This window comes from Cryptomeria japonica, chromosome 4, assembly GCF_030272615.1.
Source record: "Cryptomeria japonica chromosome 4, Sugi_1.0, whole genome shotgun sequence".
Taxonomy (NCBI): Eukaryota; Viridiplantae; Streptophyta; class Pinopsida; order Cupressales; family Cupressaceae; genus Cryptomeria; species Cryptomeria japonica.
This window is the reverse complement of record NC_081408.1, coordinates 188,046,927-188,068,764: the sequence shown is the minus strand read 5'-3', so window position 1 is coordinate 188,068,764 and position 21,838 is coordinate 188,046,927. Positions and strand designations below refer to the sequence as shown.

At 35.2% G+C, this 21,838-nt stretch overlaps 1 protein-coding gene across 2 annotated transcripts; it reads right to left on the bottom strand.

The window, feature by feature from the left end:
• Positions 1–1,607: 1,607 nt before the first annotated feature.
• On the bottom strand, positions 1,608–11,874 carry LOC131028094 (sugar transporter ERD6-like 6). 2 transcript variants are annotated; one of them, XM_057958321.2, is made up of 18 exons: positions 11,007–11,872; positions 5,533–5,595; positions 5,312–5,401; positions 5,131–5,190; positions 4,942–5,007; positions 4,739–4,804; positions 4,573–4,648; positions 4,391–4,455; positions 4,184–4,273; positions 3,973–4,053; positions 3,773–3,857; positions 3,498–3,544; positions 3,330–3,392; positions 3,148–3,207; positions 2,769–2,834; positions 2,575–2,634; positions 2,260–2,374; positions 1,608–2,163 (listed from the first exon to the last, which is right to left on the bottom strand). In XM_057958321.2, exons 1-18 carry the CDS (start codon positions 11,220–11,222, stop codon positions 2,051–2,053), a joined length of 1,482 nt encoding a protein of 493 aa, XP_057814304.2. In that variant the 5' UTR covers positions 11,223–11,872; the 3' UTR covers positions 1,608–2,050. The 2 variants fall into 2 exon arrangements, with proteins under 2 accessions (XP_057814304.2, XP_057814305.2); XM_057958322.2 differs by lacking the exon at positions 5,131–5,190 and having other exon boundaries at positions 11,007–11,874.
• Between the last annotated feature and the right edge of the window lie 9,964 nt (positions 11,875–21,838).

Genomic DNA, 21,838 nt, shown 5'->3' with positions numbered 1-21,838 from the left:
CTTTCCTTGAAGACACAGAGATGCATAAAACCTATCTATGAATCATGGACCCATGTGGACCCATGTGCACCGCATTCTGTAAGAATTCACACACGGATGTTCAGCATCTTGAGAACCAATGGATATTGGTGAGTGCTATTTTTATTCGCACCAGGTGTATTCTGTTTAGTAGTCATTTTCGGCTCTCATAACAGAGCATATAAATTATTAATATCATCAAGATAACAAATATTATTACAACCAAGGTGACTCCAAGAGAAATCAAACCAAATGGAAAAACCGGCTATAAATATGAAAAGAATGTGCATTTACTCCTATTAATAAGGGCCGATAACAAAGATGATTATGAGAAGTCATGTACCACATAGGGCCCTAACATAGCCGTTCTTGATGCTATAGGTAACAAACAATGATCATGAAGTGTCTAAGCATTAATTTGCCAATATAAAGTGTATAAATTATAAGTGGAAGGAAATGATCTTGTGCAAAACAAATCAATCTGTCATCCTAAAGATTGTTCCCTTGCATGAAAACCTGGCATATTAATTCCTCTTCAATTTCAAACATAAATATTAAATAAGATAAGGTATGTTAAACTTTATCTCAAAAATAGGATATGATTTCTACTATTTTAACATAACTGTGTTTAGCAACGTGAACTTTCATCATTTCGCCCTATTATTCTAAAGGGGATGCAGGTTTGTTCCACTAATGCTTTTGACATTCATTCACTACAATAACCCTACTCTAAAGCCTGTCACCACTAGAATTCACCCCTACTATTTGTCAGGGCCAACTATAGTTTCCCCCCTTCCCCCCCTCCATTATTGTTCTCTGGACCCCTACTAACTCACTGGCGAATAGTAGGGGCCTCCCACCCACAACTAATTGAACCCCACCCACCCCTACAGGGTGGGAATGTTGCCCTACTATTCTTAGCCAGGGTGTTCATGTTACAAGTACGGTTGTCGTTGCATCAAAAGATTGACTTGTTAATGTCCGATACAACCACTAGACTTATAGAATCCATAAGAGCCGGTTAAGCCATGTCACAAACCCGAGCACTGCGCTGCACAACACAAGGAGACCAAGGGCGGACACCTTGCAACAATCCCCCCCAACGCAAGCGAGGGGTTTGAACCTGTGACCAAGCTTTGATACGACTTGTTACAAGTGCGGTTGCCGTTGCACCAAAAGATCGACCTGTTAATGCTTGATACAACCACTAGACTTATAGAATCCACAGGAGGCGGTTAAGCCATGCCACAAACCCGAGCACTGCGCTGCAGAGCACAAGGAGACCAAGTGTGCACACCTTGCAACAATTCATGATGCAGTTCATGAAACAATAGTTCTTGCAGTTCATGTGTGCTTGAGGATCCCTACTACTCTAAAAGGTTAGATCGATTCTCAACTTTCACGCCCATTAGAATAGTAGGGGCCCGTAACCCACCAACATTAGCCTCCCACCCACAACGAATCGAGTTGAGGGATGTTAGCTGTGTATAACTAATTCAAAAAGCTATCCGAGAAGATGAAGACATGTATACAGAATCAACATCAATTATCATATTAATATGTAGACAAAAAGCGCGATTTAAGAAGGATGACTTGGAACCATAAAGAAATTGAATTAATTCAAACAAATCAATTTCAAAAGTTATTTGTTCTATCTCTTATTATTTGACAATGAGCTTTGTCAAAATTTGAAGCTCAAGGAAGATGGTTGGCAAGATGGCATGATACAATGAAGATATAAAACTCGTCTTACATCACACTGAAATTAGGGAATTTCTTATATTACAAATGACTTGAGGAGGAAAATATTATCATATCTCAAAATGATTGAGAAGTAGTGCATGCCAGATTTCTCTACTTCTGTAATATACAATCTTAATTATACAACAGCAATCCATAGGTGGTACTGGTAGTAAACATTAACTTCTGAATTAAAACTTTATCTTCTACATTCAAGAGATCTTGTCTTCATAAGTAACTCCAAGGGTTGCAAATGATCGTGAATGAAGAGGTACATAATACTATCTTGACCTTATCTGAATGAAGCTTCAATTTCCTCCAACGTTCTACCCTTGGTCTCAGGTACACGCAATGCAACAAAGACTAGTGTCAAAGCACTAATAAAAGCATAAAGTAGAAATGTTCCTGCATCAATATTTTCATATATAAGTCTTAATGATTCAGTAATGAGAAGATTTAAATATTGTTTGTTATTTGTTTTCTATAGAGAAATGACAATACCTGCAGAGCTCCACTCTAAAAGCATATTGATTGTCATGGTCACAATCCAAGATGACAACCAATTTGACAAAGTTGCTACACTGCCACCAAGACCCTTGACATTCACAGGGAGAATCTAAAGTATGGAGAACCAAAAGAAGTCAGCTAAAACAATATTCAATACATTAGATCACTTGCACTAAGAAGATACTAAAGAAGAAATTTGGCAAATATAATCAGTGTGTTGTAATTATTGATTCGATTGCTCTGTTGCACAAGATTTTTCTTTAAGGGTTAAAACCTTAGGACACATGCTTAGCAAAGAAGGCACGATACCTCAGATATAATAATCCATGGAATGGGTCCAATACCAATGGAAAATGAGATAATGTAGACCTACATTGAAAAAATTCTAATCAGTCATTAAGGTGAAAATAATGTCTATGACGGAAACTTAAAAGCATCAGAGCAGAAAATGTGAAACAAAATTTTCAAGATGAAATGCCTGCCAAGTTCTATTCCAAACATACTAGTAGGCTAGTTAATGCCAAAGCACTGAAGAATGTTTGCATAGCTGGGTCTCCAGAGATTTGGTTCTGCAAATTAACCAAGACATGGAAATTAGCTGTGGGAAACGAAATTATGAATTAGGTGATAATTATAAAAGATGTATGCAAATGCTTAATATCTGTAATCCAGTCAAATGAAATTGTATTTCTATTAGTTAACCACATAAGATAGCAAGAGTATATTCCAAATGAATGACTCAAAGAGTCAAGATAATATCTGTAATCTAGTCACATGAAATTGCATATCTATTAGTCAACCATATAGGATGACAAGAGTATATTCCAAAATATATAACTTATAAGTCAAAAAGTGTCGAGATAAAAAAAATGAGAAGATTACCTTCAAATAAAAGGCAAGACCAACAAGGAGAAGGCATATAGTCATTCCTCCAGAGGAGACCTGTTCATTTCAAAACAAATTCATATTAATTCCTTTCAATGATTTTTGACTGATTTTTAGTGATCACAATGCAACTTGTCCAACCTATTGTAGCAAAGGCTTGCAATAGGCCTCATACTTACAATTAGGAGTATCCGTCTTCCAGTTTTGTCCATTAACCATGCAGTAATTGCAGTCATGATGACCTATTCAATGGTATCAGAAGATTATTTAGATTAATAAAGTTCATTACCATTAGTTGAATTTGGATCGTGCATGACAATTAGTTAATATCAGGACTAAGAAAAAACCTGAATACATGCAAGCCCAACAGATGCAGCATTGCCCGATGAAATTCCTTTCATGATACAATGAAACTTGAAATTAGCAACTATATTTGAAGAAATTCAGCCATGTAGACTAAAACTTTCTATCTACTTTATTAGTCTGTACTCTGTAGCATAATGCATTAGATAAAAATAGCCAAGAAATAACTCTCCGAATTTAATTAGTCTGTACAAACTGGAACAAATGACATGTACCCTGGAATTTCTTAATATATATGTATATATATAATTACACTCACCAGCAGACTTGAAAATAGAGCTGCTGTAAAACATAATGCCATTGACTCCTCCCAATTGCTGTAATAAAAGCAGCCCAATGCCAATCTGACAAAACAAAAGATGGTGTGAAGTTAAGATCATAAATACTCACCATTAAAGTCAAAAGACATAATATATTCTTTCTGATGTACTTCCCAGATGTGAGGGTGAGAAGACTTACAGTCAGAGGGAGTGCATATCTTCGTTCACGTAGTTCAGACAATTTGACACTGGTTTGTTGATTGTTAGTCTCTACAACACTCTTATTCATGGAAGAGTTTTGGGTTAATTAAAAAAGTAATTCCCTTGAGGAAACAAAGACAATTTTCGGGCGGCATTATTCATTAAAACCCAGGTGCACATATGCCAGAAATGAAAGAACAAATTGTCACCTTAATTTCAACTGCTTCAAAAGATATATCAGCATCAGAACCACGAAGGGATTGCAAGGAATCTTCATATAGTGGACTTTTAATCTTTGCCTGTACAGTAACAGGCATACATTTGAAATGATGAATCTTCTGGAATTGCTGTTTTATGTTACAAAAAGCTGAATATCTTTTCATTACCAGCATTGAATATATAATGTTAGAACTCACCAGCCATCTAGGAGATTCTGGGATGAAAAAGAGCCCAATAATCAATAGGGCACTGGGCACTATGCCTGTAGAACCCACATATCAAAAAGAGATCAAGATCTCTAACAAAACGTAATCTGAATTTCAAAATGAGCGCATAAATGAATCCTTGAAATGGAGCTATATTACTCTTGGTCCTATACCTGCAATTGCCAAAGACCTCCAGTGAAGGAAAAGTCCAAAAAGATACGCTAGTAGTATGCCAATTGAAACAGAAAGCTGTCCCACAGAAAGCCACACAAAAAGTCACTACTAAGATTTGCAACCTCTTTAAATCTACGAGTCAATATTCGGTACTAAAATATTTACCTGTGTTACTGTGCCAAGACTTCCCCGCAAGTGTTTGGGAGCTATTTCAGCAATATAGATTGGTACCTAAAAGGTCAGGCAGCAGTAGCAAAAAGCACCATGGCTTAATCATGAGTCCAATTTTTAGCATTAATAACAGTACCGAGAAAGCATGTTATAGGTTTTCCTTCTTGAAAAGCTTGACTGAAAATAGCCTAACTTACTGTGAATGAGATAACTCCTACTCCAAATCCTGTCAACAGTCTTCCCAAATAGAGTAATGAAGCATTCTGCAATCAAAAACAGACATTTCAAAGATGAGTGAATTGTACTAAAGGATAGCAATCACTTCTGAGAGTCCTTAGATTTATTTTCAAAACTTTTGATAATCGTGATCGAGTAAAGAAAATTGCCTGTGCCAAGGTGATGGCAATCCATCCAATAATATTGGGTACTGCAGCCACCATTAAGGCCTGTTTTAAAAAAGTAAAGAAACAATCGAAATTTGTGGGGAAAGAAAAAAATTGAAAGTCGAGGGATGTCCTAGAGAGAAGAAGAATGCATCTAATATAATGGCATTCCAAGCTTACTCACCCCTTTTCGTCCAATGGTATCAGCTATTTGTCCACTGACTATGGCTCCTACCATTGCCCCAACATTTGAAAGCGACCCAAATACAGAAAACTGTAAAAAAGAAATCAGCTTTTGAATATATCTGTTCATCCCATTAAGATCTTGTTTTGCATGTAAAACTAAGATCAGCAATCAAACTGACTTGTAATTACAACTTCAACTATAGGGCCTGAAAAACATACCTCAGAAAGACTTAGGTCAATACTGCTTATAATCTCACTTTGTGTTGGTGATGAATATCCAATCTGCAATAACATCAACGCCTTGATGAGGTAACAAGTAAAAATAAATCGTCAAACTCCTCTGTTTTCAAATGAAGCCCACATGCGTCATCTAAAATTGGACAGTAAGAAGAAATTGCCGAGATTAAAATTCAAGCAATCAAAGTTTACTATCACCACATCCAACTGGCAGGTAATACTGAGATCACGTAGATTGGAAAAATGTTAACACTGATTGTAACTTGATTTAAAACTGGGTGTAATTCTGCTAAATTCTCATCCTATACTTTTTAGTCAGCAGATTAAATGTAAAAGACCGCATCTATGGATTGTGGTTTTTCAAGCTCTAACACATTTATCTACCACTCTGAATTTTGCCTTGTAGTGGATTTGTGAGGTGATCTAGTTAAGAGTTTCCCTGTCCATGGAGAAACACAATTAACAACATGATGGGAAAGTGAGATCCATAATTTGATAGTGTGATCCTTCTAAGAACTCTACAAAATTTCCGTCAACCCAAAATGTTACAAGGAAAGGTCTGAGAGAGTGCATTCTATACAATATCCAGAAGGGGAAGAGTTCAAAAACTCTAAAACATAGATTCTCCAAAGCAGACAAAGACAGCTCTACAAAAAATAGCTCTACAAAAAATAACTCTAAAACATAGATTCTCCAAAGCAGACAAAGACAGCTGTACAAAAAATAACTTCAGTTTGCTGAACTTAGTCACGCCTTTAGAAGGCAAGGAAACAGAGGACAGATTGACTGTTGGTCAAAAAGTGTTAAGCACACAGATATGCCGAGGGGGTCGGGTGGGGTGAACCAGTATATGCCAAATTTAAATTCCATACTTAAAAGCAAAGCAATATCAATACCATTACTGCATTTCACAGCTCGCAATATATATACTTCTCTTTATTAAGTACACAACTTGCACAACTTCCACCACAACAACTACACATTGGAATGGAACTGATTGACATTATATATACATTCCATTATTATTTACACCTTTATTTCTGCCTACAACTTAATTTCAATGTCCACAAATAGGCCAAGGACAAAATCCTTAATTCAAACGTATAGTCGGCTCGGTCGTAACACCAATGCGTTACACTAGGAGTAAGGAAACACTATGCATTTCCCATATTGAACTCAACTGGTCCCAAACTACCTTCACATGCTTCCTCCAGTTGGTGCACGTTACCTTCCTCTAGCGCATCCACAAAACCTTCTGCAAAGTCAGTGAACTAGCACTGTGAACACCAAGTCATCTCTAACTTTCTGAATGCAGGAGCAATACCTCTGAAACTCTGGAATATTTGTCTTCATGTATAACCTTACATATCTTCCAAACCGCATACAAAAGTACTTTACTGTGGTAAAATGTGGTATCACAAACGTCAACATTACAACTGGATGCATATACAGTCTCTGATCAGCAAACCTTAGAAACTCAACACAAAAACTTCCAGGCCACAACAAATGCATTAAATATATAGGAACCATTGACACTGTTACATAAAGATAACATTAAGAGAGCCATCCAATCATTACTAGACTTTGTCCTTTAACATTAAGAGAGCTATCCAATCATTACTAGACTTTGTCCTTCATTGTTCTCAAATACTCTGACATGATTCAATCACCTTGAGATCAACAATCTTCCTGACATTAATGACAACACTAATTCAACAAGAACTCATTGCATGGCAAAGGATGTATATGGATTGAGCTTGCCATACAATTACTGTAAAAAAGTTTACCATTTTTTTTATTGACAGGAATCTGTCCACATGTAGTCGTGTTTGTGAGGAGGAATATGCATAGCTCTTAGAGAGCAAGGATTTTCAGTTAAATAACAATATTTGTATTCAGAAAAGAAAAACTCTACACTAGGTGCTGGATGAAAAGGATGTTTTAAAAGTTTATTAAAAGAAACTTCTAGAGGTTGTGTCCGGCTCAGTTTGCATGCCACTGGATGCCATATAAATGGAGGATTTCAACAACAGTGATCACTGGAGGCTGATGAAACCAGGCATGTTTGGATAGCCCGAAAAGAGAGAGACGAAGCAATATACTTTGAGTTTCAATGTTCAGGAGATGAAATATTTCTTATTATGCTCTTAAGTCTATTATTACCTCTGATGCAGACACTTCTCTATGTCTGATTTACGACTTGTTAAAACTCTTTTAGATTAAAAAGATAACACGGCAGACTAAAGAGAATAAGACGGAACAAACATACAACACTTAATATATATCCTTTAGAAATCAGCGCAATTAATTATATAAGATCCGGTTTGTATTATTACAGCATAGTCTTATATCTCTTATCAGTTAACTCTCCATTGTGCAAACATGCATTGCTGGAAACATACAGTGGAAGAGCCCCCTCCAGATTGCAGCTCTCAGCGAATATCTCCATTCCTAGTCAAAAAAAATTCTGCATTTGAAAGATGCTGTCACCAACCATAATTGTGAGTGTGAGAAAAGGTATGAATTAAGTGACCATTCCCCCACTAATTTAGGGTAACCACTTGAGTGGTAGGACGGTTACCACCAAGTAGCAAAAGGCCTTGTGAATAAATAGAATGGTTTAGATCATTCTCCCCTTGTTTTTTCCAACCATCCTTTTGATCCAAAGAATAAGATCACAAATTGACCTTCTACCACATTAGATACTTCAGCAATTTTTTACATCGTTTCTTCTGTTGCTTCCAACTACTTACTTGTTGAATCATAAATTGTCCTCTAGCAAAATGTCATTTTTCTCTTTTCCCAGAGCTTAGGCTGCAGTCCCACAGAGGGGGCTTCCTAAAAAATTTGAGTGGGTGCTATTGAGATTTTTTAAGAGTATTTTGAAACAGGTGGTCTCATGAATTTGTTAGCGCAGCTTAAGCTTGAAAGTTTAAGTTCCAAAATTTATAAACACTGATGGTCTCATGAATCTTATTATTTTCCATATTCAATTCAAGGGAGTATATAAAATATAAAATGATAAAAAAATTAATCAGCACGAATGTAAAAACTTCACATGATTGACAAGTGGCAGAAAATTTTCATAAACTAGTGAGGGAGATTTCTAGCCCCACCCCAAATGCATCAACTTAAAATTATGAACTAAAAGATAGGGGCTCCTGTTTATCAAAAAAAGATTCTAATCAATCTTGTAGCATTTTGTTTTGTCTCATGGGGCACCCTGCTCCATAAAAGCAGTCCCTAAAGCCCCTCCATGGGACCACATCTTTAGACCCACTTAATCAAGTTAAGGGAGTATAAATTTTCATAGATGCTTCTTCCTTTGTATGACAAATGTTTATGCTTTTGATTCTCCCCTCAATCATTCTCATTTCTTCTCTAAGAAAGAGATGATATTCTTCTCTCTTTTCATCCAAAATGGGATTTTCAAAACATCCCTCTAGCTACTTCTTGTTGGTTGTGTTCTCTAAAACCAATGAAGCTTTATCACATAAGAGGCTCCCAAAGATCTCCATCTCTGCTGCAGGTTCATCTCTATTGTATACTGCTTCCATAACCTCCTCTTGCGATAGGCTGCATTCCTTTTCACTCTAATCTTCAAACTCTTCTCCTCTCACATTGTAATCTTCAATATTTTCCTCCTCTTCGATATAGCACGACTCAATATCTTCATCCCACTTATAATTTTATCCCATTTATCTATCTCCTCTCCGTCAGAATCTTCACATTCTATTCATTGAGGGATTTGATCTTCCCCTGTTCTAACAATTTTATTCCCTGCTGAATCCTACACTCCATGGCTTTTCTTTTTGAAAAAAGCTCGTCACAAGGTGCATATTCAAACTCCCTATTTTCTACAACTCCTTTTGCTGTTCTTTTGTTTGCCTTTGTCTTCTGTATTCTTCCAATTTAGTTATCCTCTTTGGATTACATTATAACACATCTTCACATCCACAGCTATAACAACAGCTGCCCCCTGAATAATTTAAAACTCTTCTCATGAATCATTTACTGCAACTTGTTAAACTCTTTTCAATTAAAAAAAAACCCAACAGACTAAAAAGAATAAGACAGAAAGATCTTACAACACTGAATAAATATAATTTAGGAAAAACACAGCAATTATAGATCTGATCAATATTATGACAGCATAGTTTTATATCTCCTAATTCTTCATTGTGCAAGCGTGCATTTCTGGAAACATACAGTAGAAGAGCCCCTTCCAGGCTGCAGCCCAAAGGCAGCGAAAACCTCCAAACCTAGAAAAAAATCTGTATTGAAAGATGCTGTCGCCAGCCATTATAACGAGTGGTGGCAAAAGGTTTGCATAAAGTAATTGTCCCTCCTGATTCAGGGGAACCGCTTGGGTGGTGGGACGGCTGTCACGAAGTGGCAGAGGGCCTTGGTAACTATCTACTGCTGTGATGAAGATGTGAATTCCTTGTTTTTTTTTATGGTAACCGCTCACTTCTTCACTAAAGATTTCTCCTTAAGCAAAATACATTTGTAACTGCTCCTAACTATTTAGTTAGCCCCTGATTCGGTGAATCAATAGAATGGTTTACATCAGAATTTGTCCACATTTAGTTGTATTCACCTCGCGAGGAGGAAATTCATAGCTCAAAGAAAGCAAGGAAATTCATAGCTCAAAGAGAGCAAGGAAGTTCATATAGACGACAACATTCATTTGTAGAAAAGAAAAACTCTAGACTAACTTCTGGATGCAAAGGATTTTTCATAAGTTGATGAAATTCAACCTCCAGGTGTTGTTTTCAGCCTGGTTCGCTTGCCATTGAATGCCATATAACTGGAGGCTGTCAGCAATATTGATCACTGGAAGCTGAAGACTGCTACAGCATGTCATGGCTCTTTACGTGAGAATGTTAAAACTGAGCTTGTTCCGGTACTTGATATATCAAATTAAAAGCATGTTCACACGGCCCATATCCCCATCTATGTTACGTCTAGTTCTTTTCAGTGGCTTCAATTTACAATCTAGAAAAGTTTCAGGGCAGGTTATCATCTACTCTAAGAAAAGAAAGGAAAGCACAGAAATGAAGCAAATTTAGTTAGCTTTTCTCAACATCATTTCTTAATAGTATCAAATACCAGGCAGCTATAAATCACATGAATGTCATCAGCATCCACGCAGTAGATATGGCCTTAAATCATGAGTACCATGAAATATTAGTCGTGTGGACAATTACAACAGAAGTCTAGCATCGCATAACGGTGGCAACATTCGTTCCTACCTAACCGTGTGAGTCTGAATTTTAGATTAACACAATCCCCTTGTTTTAGAAAGACTACTGATTACTAAAATACAGAAACTTAGATGAAAAATCTCACAGCTTAACTAGTAAAATTCATGGGCACGGTTTAACAATAAATAATTCTCTTTGAGGTATTTATTAAGGAGAAAGAATGCAGTAGTAAATGGTGGAAAAACTTACACAGAACCCAAACTGGATAGACCCCAATGCCACAATTGCAGTACATAAAATAGCAACTGCAGCACTTCCTTGGATGCCCTGAACATCATAACTCTTCTTACGGCCATTACAACTCTTATAATTGCAGTACGGTTTTACATGTTTTAACAAGGGCTGCTTTACATCTCCACGATCAAGTTTAGCCCCGCCCTTTTCCAAATCAACCTTGTATCCCATCTCTGATAAAATCTAGTAGAAAAAGATGCTTTCATACACAAAATTCTACAAAACCCGAACTCGGTCCTAATGTCACTACTTATACTAAAATCCCAAGCTTAATGTCAATACTTAATATTCAAATCCCAATTTCTCCTAAGCCTGTATAATCCAGGGATTCCAGGAATGAACATCTAAAGCAGATTTTTGAGATACATAAATACTTAGTGAATCTCCGAAACAGAATTTAGAGATGCCAGATAAGTAACGAATCCTTAAAATCGAACTCAGATATTGCAAAAAGCTGAAAGCTTGCCTAATGAAGATTGAATCTACAGACACTCAGATGATGAGTGAACCTCTATAACAAAATTGAGTGATGCCCACATAAGCAATCGAAGATTAGAAGTGCACCCAAGGAAGATATAATCATAACAATGGGGGTGCCCAGGTGTTATATAAATATGCACAAAATGTATCAGATCTTTGCTACTAACAGGTCCCTAAAATTCTGTCTTAAAAGATTCTTCCGACAAATATCTGTCCATTTCTTCAAGAGGACTATAGTGGAGCGAAACCAACTGGAAACAAGGTGGCCATGATTGTGCAATTAAACAAAATCGTGCACTTTCATTGGATGACATTTTATTCGCGCGTGTAGACAAAATCAACTGCACCTTTGTTTCCCTCTATATGTTCAAGTCCGATATTTAGGACTTTGATCAAGGCGGCCGATGTATCTCTCTATCAACCAACTGTTAAAAAGTAGTTTAAACTGGTAAGATTTAGCCATTTTGTCGTTTTGATTTCTTGATGGTAAAGAAATATGTCAAGTTTTCCGATTTGTTGTTTATTGGGGGTGAATTCATAACTAGTGTTCAGCAACTGGCATCTGAAGCACATTATATGAACTTTGTGAAATATTTCATGATGTCTTTTAAATTATGGTATTGTGGAAATTTGTTTACGGGGTTTATTTGAAAGGGCTATTTTAGTGTAATGAATAAAAAAATTTAAGTGGTATATTTTAATATAACAGTTGGGTAAATAATGTAAGCTTTATTTGATAGTAAACAATTATGTTAAGATTTATGAATTCGTTGTTTATTGGGGCGAATTTGCTTCTTAGCTATAATCAGTATGTTCACCAACTAGCATCTTAAACGCATTCTATTAACTTTGAAAATTTATGCCAAGTTTTTTGAATTTGATGTTTTTTTGGGCGAATCCTCTCTTAGCCATAGCCATTATGTTAACCACTCTACTGCTTTCAACTGGCATCTTAAAGTAGTGGAGTGGTTAACATAATGGTTATGGTTAAGAGGGAGGATTCGCCCCAATAAACACCAAATTCAGAAAACTTGGCATAAATTTTCAAAGTTAATAGAATGCATCTAAGATGCTAGTTGGTGAACATACTGATTATGGCTAAGAAGCAAATTCGGACCCAATACTCTCTCTCTCTCTCTCTCTCTCTCTCTCTCTCTCTATATATATATATATATATATATATATATATATATATATATATATTAGCTTGAAATGAACAATGTAACACACAACACCGATGCATCAAATCCATAAATCAGTAAAAATTACAATATATAAAATACCTATATTTAAAAAAAATTAAGGAAAATACACCAAGAGATATCAAGTTTGAAAATTTACTATATATATATATATATATATATATAAGTTTGGAATGAACAATGTAACACACAACACCGATGCATTGAATCCATAAATCAATAGTTGTACATTTGAATAATTTTAATAAATTCTATAAATTTAGTTTTAAAGCAATTATGAGTTTGAAAATTTTAACCATCCATGTAGATAAAGTATGAGGTACAAATAAATTCAATGATAGATGATGTTGTTAATTGAATTTTGATTTGTTTATTTTTGTTTAATGATTGTAAGCAATAATACACAATGCATAAAACAATGCATTCAATTAAATTTGAATTATTGATAATCAAAATTAGATAAAGGCAATATCATACTCTTAGAACTATGACAACAACATTTGTAAAATATTATGCAAATTAAAAATTTAGAATCATTTATCAAATGATATTTTAAAAAGGAAAAAAAATCACTTAATTAATCGTTCATGCAGTAGTAATAACTCAAGTAAACAACATCTATACTAACAGTTGCACACTTTTTTCATGCAACAAAATGTCGATAGATTTCATGTTTTTAGGGGGGCAACCAAGAGCACATGAGGGCACATCGGATGCATGTAGTAGGTGCACCTCGTATGCACGCGGGATGTGCACCAATTTGCATTGGGGTTGCACACCACTAGGGCGCACTAGGTATGCACTAGGGGTCCATCGAGCTGCACTAGGAGTGCACCGAATGTGCACCAAGGGAACATTAGGTGCTCAGAATGCATGACTTGCTTTGTTAAACAATTTTCAAAAAAGGAAAATAAAATAAAATAATAGAATTTTCCAAAAATAGTGTTATAATTTAAAAAAAAAAATCTTCAGATGGGTACTCACAATTTATATAGACCACAATTTTTTTTTGACTTAATCATATTAGAATAAAATTCCCTCTTGAAAACCAACCATATAGAAGTGATTCAATGAACATCACAAATTTATAATCTTCAACCCCATGTCCTTGAAAGGATTTAGATAATAAACTATCTTGTAATATAATCATTTTGTGTCATTGTAGAGAGTTGTTAGCTTTCTTAGTGGTTATGAATCATCATGAATTAAAGAGGGGATTGCAACATCCAAAGTCTTAAGTTATGATCTCAAGATAAAAGCCACATGCCATGATTGATACTAAAGTTGCCAGCGTGTGCATGATAATTCCCTTCTATATAAACTTGTTTGATTGTAAAAGCCTTTAGTTTGTCAAGTTAGAGTCAAAATTGATTTTCAATTTTTTTGATCTTCTAATTATCAATCCCTTTTTTGTATTGCATTTATAATAATATGAGTCATCTTTGATTTGCACCTTCTTTATGCCTAGTTGTGAACAATTTTGTAGGCATACAAGGAGTGCAATGATGTCTACTTTGTAATATATTCCCTATCTAAGATCCATCAAAAGGTACATCAATTACATGCTCTTGCATGCTCTTCATGGTCTCTCATAATACAACTAGACCCAAAGGTGTTTGGATTGCCCCTAAAAACCTTGCCAAAATTTAACTTGCTCATAAATTAAAAATTATTTAATTTATTACGCAATGTAATACAAATATATTTTAATTTTTAATTGATAATTATTTTATTTTATCTATGTTTTATTTTTATTTTTTTATAGATATTTTAAATTGGTGTGCAATAGGTACATCGAAGAGGTGTGAAAGACTAATTAGGAAAAATGTTGGTCTATTTTTTTGCATATATTTGTGTAGTATATGAAGTAAATTCGTGGGCCATTTAGTAATGATGTTGTTTGTGCAATAAAGGTCTTAATGGAGAAGTGATAACTTCAAATAAACCACACATCTTCTTATAAAGATCCAAACATGAATGAAACATAACCTCTAAATCTAGAAGATAATTTATCTCCATTACCAACAAGATCATGTTATGTTTGCAATAGGGAGAGAGGGAGAGAGATAGAGAGAGAGATGAAGATATAGATAGATATGGAGAAGGAGAATGAGAGCCTGGGTTTGGAAAGGAGAGAGATAAAGAGAGGAGAAAGGGATAAATAGTCTATGGAAAAGAGAGGTAGAGAGAGATGGAGAGATAATGAGATAGAGATAGACATATATATGAAATAATTAAATGGATAGATAGAGGGGCAAAGAGATATAGATATAAAGGTTTGGGATGAGGAGAGAGAAATAGAGAGATAAAGATATAGTGTAGGAGATATAGAGTAGGGATATAGAGTGAATAAGAAAGATAGGTAGAGATAATGAGATATAGATAGAGAGGGGTAGGGAGAGATAGGGAGATAGATCCAAAGCAGGCTAGAGTAAGAGATAAATAAGGTGATCTAGAGACAAGCGATAAAGAGAGAAGTATAAAGAGAGGAGGGAAATATATATAGAGAGGGGAGAAGATAGATAGATAGAGATAGAGAAGTGGAGGAAAAAACAAGGAGTGTGTGTGCATATGACTGAGAGAGATAGAGAGGAAGATAGGTAAAAAGAGGGAGTGATAGGGAGAGGGGGAGAGAAAGAGTGAGAGAGATAGGGATAGAAATAAGGAGAGATAAGAAGATAAAGATACAGAGGAAAAGGGAGAGAGATAAATGAGGTGATAGAGACAAGTAATAAAGAGAGAGGTGGAGAGATAGAGTGAGGGGAAGAGATATAAAGGGAGAAATATAGTGAGTGTGAGTAATATTTAGGAAAGTAGAGAGATATAAAAAGAGAGAGGGAGAGAGTAGGAGATATAGGAATAGAAAGAGGGAGAGATAGAGAGATAACAATAGTGGGAGTGGGAGATTGTTTCTTCTTAAATATATAATAACTTTTTTATAATTTCATATATAAGAGATGAGACTTTTAGAACTAAATACTATAATATATAAAAAAGTATTATAACCTTTCATCTCTTAGATGAAATTATGAAAAAAAATATTATATGAGATTTGATATCATAACACTTAAAATTTAATTATAAATTACAATCCATTTAATATATACTTTGTCTATAACATAATGGTTATATATAAGAATACTTATTTCAAGGGATATAAATACACGATTAGCATGATATAATAAACTAGCACTAATATTATTTAATGTCAAATTAGTATTTATAACTTTGTTATACAAAGGATACTATAAGTTAATAATTTTTATTCTTTTATAGTTTGATATCATTGGTCAACTTATATAATAGTATCATAATATCAAGATGCCTTTATATACATAAATAAAATGTCAATGATATTTGAATTGATATTTGATTTTGGTTTCTTGGTTTGGAGCTAGAAATTAAATTTCCATACCTATAGAAAAGTCATATATAAACATTCATATTATTTGTATAATAGTTATAAATAATATTTTTTAGCTTAAACTATTTCCATAAGCTTAAATCAATAAGTAGCTCAAAGTATTGATAGAGAAATCATTCATATAAAACATAATATAAACAATACACTCATGGGTAATTATTGCACAACAAAAAAAATTATAATTTGATAACTTTAATAATAGTGAACTTAAGTGTTTTCAATTTAATTCCACGTTTTGGGTATACTAGACGAGGTTCATTAAATTTTTATTGTTGTACTTCAAACATGGTACCTCTATCTAAATTTTAGTAGTTATAGCCAAATTAAGAAAAAAAAACTATTGAAACAATGAATGACTAGCTATTCCCACCCATTTCCAACCTAGATGTTAAACTTATTTTAGTGGTAGGCTCCTCCTAAGCATTAAACAACCAATGCTCCATGACAATGGTTTGACACCACTTTGAATTTTTTGGGCAAATGAAAAATAGTCAAGATTGAATGATCGAGGTGGGTTTAATAATCTTCAATCTTGTATCTAACATTATAGGGGTGTGGGAGGGAGAGATAGTGTAATGGTGAAAAATTAGGGTTTCCACCACTAGATGTAGTAGAAACCACTAATTTTAGGCTTAGGAACCACTACATTAGAGAGGGGTGAACCTAATAGATCTATCCTCAAATATATAAAGATAGGGTTGAGAAATTCTATTAGATTCATCAGGGTTGGAGATTGATAACCTCTTTTAAGTTGAATTGTTGAAATGTTGAAATTAGGGTAAATGTGTTGGAATTGAAGTAAAAATGCATAAATAGTGAGCTACAGTTGTTGGATTGAGCCATGAACCTCGATCTGAGCAATGTAAGAATGTTTAGATCCATTCCCAGAAGGAGCTCCTATTTTGTCGGGACCAAAATGCTCGTCACTCTAGTCCTCCCCACTTTTCACTGTCCAAAGTGGAACCTATTTGTCTTTGTGAATAATGTTGATTTTGAGAATTCCAGCTTTGCACCTATTTCATATACATAAAAAGAGAAGGAAAATGGTTGGGAATAGAGGTTTGCCAATGTCAAACTCTGGTTTAGGAATTCACCTTGAATGAAATATTGCAAAAACTTAAATAAACAATGGAAAAGTATACCTTAGATTTGCAATTGTTGATAATGATGCCTTGCTTCTTGAATGTAATCATATATGCTGTATGAAATGACATGAACATGACAACAACCTAATCACACACACATGCTTGCATATGAATGATGTAATTTTGCTCCACAATGGTTGAATGAAGAATATGCAGCCTTGAAGACCTCTGAAAATGCTTGTTGAACACTTCATGGATGCCTTAGGCCGAATAATTATGATGGATGAAGTCTTAGAATTGAAATGAATTGATTGATGTCTTTATATAGGGGATCCTATGTCAATCTACTGATTAGGCCAACCTCCAACGGTCATGTTGAGCCACCAATTTCGTTTCCTACTAGAGAGAGGGCCCATCTCATATTTAAAAATAGGACTTGACCAAGGGGGACCAGGGCGCTTGGTGATTTGGTCCTAGGACCAAGACACTAGCGCCTTGGTTCTCCTCAATCAGGGACCATAATCTAGCCCCAGGGAGAAGGACATCCCTATAAGAAATTAGTTGGTAGGTGTACATGGCACCAGAAATGGAGTTAAGGAAGTGAATGGGCTCCGATAGGAGATGATGAGGAGACATGCTAAAGTAAGGGCACAAACATGAGGTTTAAATTGGCTCGGTGACAATTTATGATGCTACATTTAGCCCCCACTTTAGTGGGAGTATGAGCCTATGCAAATACTCACAGTAAAATAAACAAAATAGAGATGAAGAAAGGATAAATGAGGATCACAATAACAAGGAGTATAAGACATCACTAATTTTGAGGAACTAAGGCCCCAATCTTAGGATCTTAACTCACTCAAATGCATGCAAGGGCACATAAAACAAGACAAAAACAAAAAAGAAAACAAAGACAAAAGGCAAGAGACACACAAAAGAAAGCTAAAACCAAAAATAAGACCTCAAGTCAAGTAGCTGAAGAGACCTTGATATCAAAAGGTCTCAACCACTAATATCATTCTTAAAAAATGTCATCTCAAGAACACAAGTGAGATCACATAAAAGAGCAAGAGCACATATCATCCTTGAACTACAAATAGCAAATCTATGAGCTCATGAGATGAAAGAGAGAAACCATAGCTCATGAGATGAAAGAGAGAAACCATGTATACACATTCTAGATGTGTTTTTCTAGGTGATCCATGAGAAGAATGAGAGAGGACATGGATACACACTCTCGATGTATTTTTCTAAGCGATCCATGTTGGGGAGGAGAGTAGGAATAGTCTAGTTGTGTTATGCTAGTTCCACTCATCCTCGTGTGTGTGTGCAAGTAATGTTTGGTTTCAAGTGTATAACATCCCGTATAAGAGTTTGTTTTCTCTAGTTTCAAGCATGCTTCAACCTATTTAAGACATATAATAAAAATACAAATGCCAAGGGGTGAGTCTGGTTTTAGGAACATCTCATATAAGAGTTTGTTTGCTTTGGTTTCGAGAATGTGTAACCCTGTTTAAGACAAATATATGCTTGGTTTCGAGGACATCACGTGTAAGAGTTTGTTTCCTCTGGTTTCAGAAATGTGCACCCCATCCAAGATATATATCAATGCTGCATCTGGTTTTGGGTATGAAGCATCTTGTATAAGAGTTTGTTTTCTCTTGTTTCGAGAATGATCACCCCATTTAAGACATACAAAAATATAGTATAATATAGTACACAGGGCGATATGTATGCCCCCCCTTAAGATGTCAACATAGCCCTATTTTGATGTCTTAAGGAAGCTAGAAGAAAGGATACCTTCCTTCAACACCAAGGAGATGTCCTTTAGGCAACAATGTCATAAATCCAAGCTAAAGAGAGAATACTATTACAAGCAAGGATAAGATAGTTGAAAAAGAGATATCTTGCAACAAGTGTAAAGAGGATCCTCATAGGAGAAGATATCTTTGTTCAAAAGACATCTACCTCCAAGAGGAGTTCTTGAACAAACATAACATCTTCTACCAAAAGAAGGGAAGGAGAACAAGAATGTATACCTTCCCCCTATTGCTAGGTGAAAGGGATTCCCGATGAAGGAAAACACACACTTGACCCAATGTGAGGGCTAAGTTTATAATATATATACATTGCCAAGTCAAAAAGAGGTTGTAGCCAAGGACATACACCTCTTGCATAAGAGAGAATCCTTAAGAAAACAAACAAATTTACACAAGGAATGACATCAAATCATAAGCAAACACCACTCAACAAAATAAAAGTGGACCCTTAGAAAGGATAAGAGAAAGATATCATTTCCCCCCAAATGTAAGGACACTGAGAAGAATTACACAATCTCTAAGGAGAGACTAGACATAAGAAAATACACAATATACTCACATGAAGGAATATTCAATGTAAGAAAAGACATTAATATATGTAAAATGCAACTCTAAAGAAGAGGTAATCTTCAAACAAAGAGAGAGAATAAAAAGAAGGATCACAAAATCCTGTAAGGAGAGAGTAATCATAAAAGACATACTACTCCATGCAAGAAAGGACATCAAATAATGAAAAATTCAACCCCTAAAGGAAATGGTGAAAACCTTAGAGATAGAGAAGAAGGAATAGGATAAAGACAATGATGTTGCTGCCCCAAGATGTGTCATAACCTTGTTTCTCTATCTTGATAAAAACTCGCTACCATTGCTATTATATTTCATATCATTTTGTGAATATTATTGGAAGTGTTTTATTTATTAAGGTTGAAACTATTTTTAATAAAATGAATTAAATAATGGACACACACACACACTTGAAAATCATAAATTCTATGAGAAAATTAATTATTTATACAAAATTCCAATTGAGCACATGTCGTAGGAGAAAATGAGAAGCTTCTAGAAGTAGATTTCAAAATTCCACTTTCTTGCATGTAACCACCACTTTGTTAGTAATTAATTTTGCATGGATCAACTTTTGGAAAATAATCTTTAAATGCATTAATTCTCTTGATAGTGGAAAATGATGCATCTTTCTATATAATGTATGTTAACTTTCGAAAAGGGGGCTATGGCATTTTTGATGAAAAGTAATTTCTCCAGTTCTTGAAAAAAAAAAACACATTAGAAGTAGGAAGATTTTTGTAGACAATTGTATTGTAGGAGATTCTTTTTTTCAAGTTTTGAGGAGATCTTACCAAGATTGAAGGAAGGATTGAAGAAGGATAATTGGGAAGATTTGGAGGTGATTCAGTATCAAGTGATTACATCGATCCAGGTTCCCTTCTTGTCTATTTCTTGTTTTGAAAAAAAAAGATTTTATGTACTTAAAAGAAAAAGAGAAAGAATTCTACTTGCATGGATTTTTCTCTAGTGGATTTGTATAGGTTTTGATAGTGAAAATTTATATATGATAAGGGGATACAAATTTAAAAATGAGAAACATCTTTATAACGCTCCTATTTTCTTCTCTTTGGATTCTATTCTTTTCAAGAATTATTTTTTTAGTTTAATATATATAATAATAATAATAATAATAATAATAATAAAAGAATGAGATTTATTAGGAATATATGTATATTGGTCTTTTTAATTGAACATGTAATTTCCAAGATCAAATTTGCTCTACATTTTTTCGGCCGCGATCTCTCCCTGAAGGTGGAAGCAACATCGAGGCACTCAAGCGGTGATGTGGGTACCTCAGCATCTACGTGGAGGAGTTAAGCTCCTCCACCCAGTTTGCATTTCCTACCCCGTCCACTTGCTTTAATTGCTTTGTCTTTTAATTACTCTGCAACAATTAATACGGTTAACTCCACCACCCATCTGCTCATCCCACGCGACCCTAACCCTGGTCTCCAATGGAGCCAGAGTCAGACAGAGATACCATTAATAGATCTAAACCCACGCCGCAGACAAACCCAACCCTAAAAAAGACTTTCAATGAGACCGTTGCCCCACCTGCAAATGGAGTCCACTCATCGGTGCAATTCCTTAAGGCGCCTGCAGACGAAGGACCCAGTAAGGATGGTAAGTGCCCTTGCATTACCTTAGACTCCTTCTGCATTTCGCCAAATATTGAAATGTTGAATGAAATTGCCTCATAAAAGCTTAGGTTATGTGACACTACTATCTTTTGCCTGTGTTGATGCTCAAAAATGCCCACCTAGGAAATTTGTAGATGATTGGTTTCATAATCTATGTAATCTTAAATTAGGGCTTAAAATCACGTTCTGTAGGCAAATACAGAGAGGTCTTTTCCTCATTTTTTAAAACTCGCATGAATCCCAATTGGAAGCACTTAAACGCTAGTACTGGATGGTTGGGAATACCTCCATTCGAGCCCTAGCCTGGTCTCCAGAGGTGGTTAATGAGGAAGTCCTCGCACTATCCTCTCCTAGGTGGGTCATCCTCAAAGACGTCCCTCCCTTTCTGTGGCATTTTCTTCCCCAATTAATAGAACCATTTGGCAAAACAATTTGGATTGATGAAACCGCTAGGCTAGTACCCAACCTTGATGCAAGAATGCTTGTCTCAATTAAACCCAGAATCGACATCCCGCCATCTTTAAACCTAAATATTAATGGAGACACATTCGTCTGTCTGGTCGAAATGC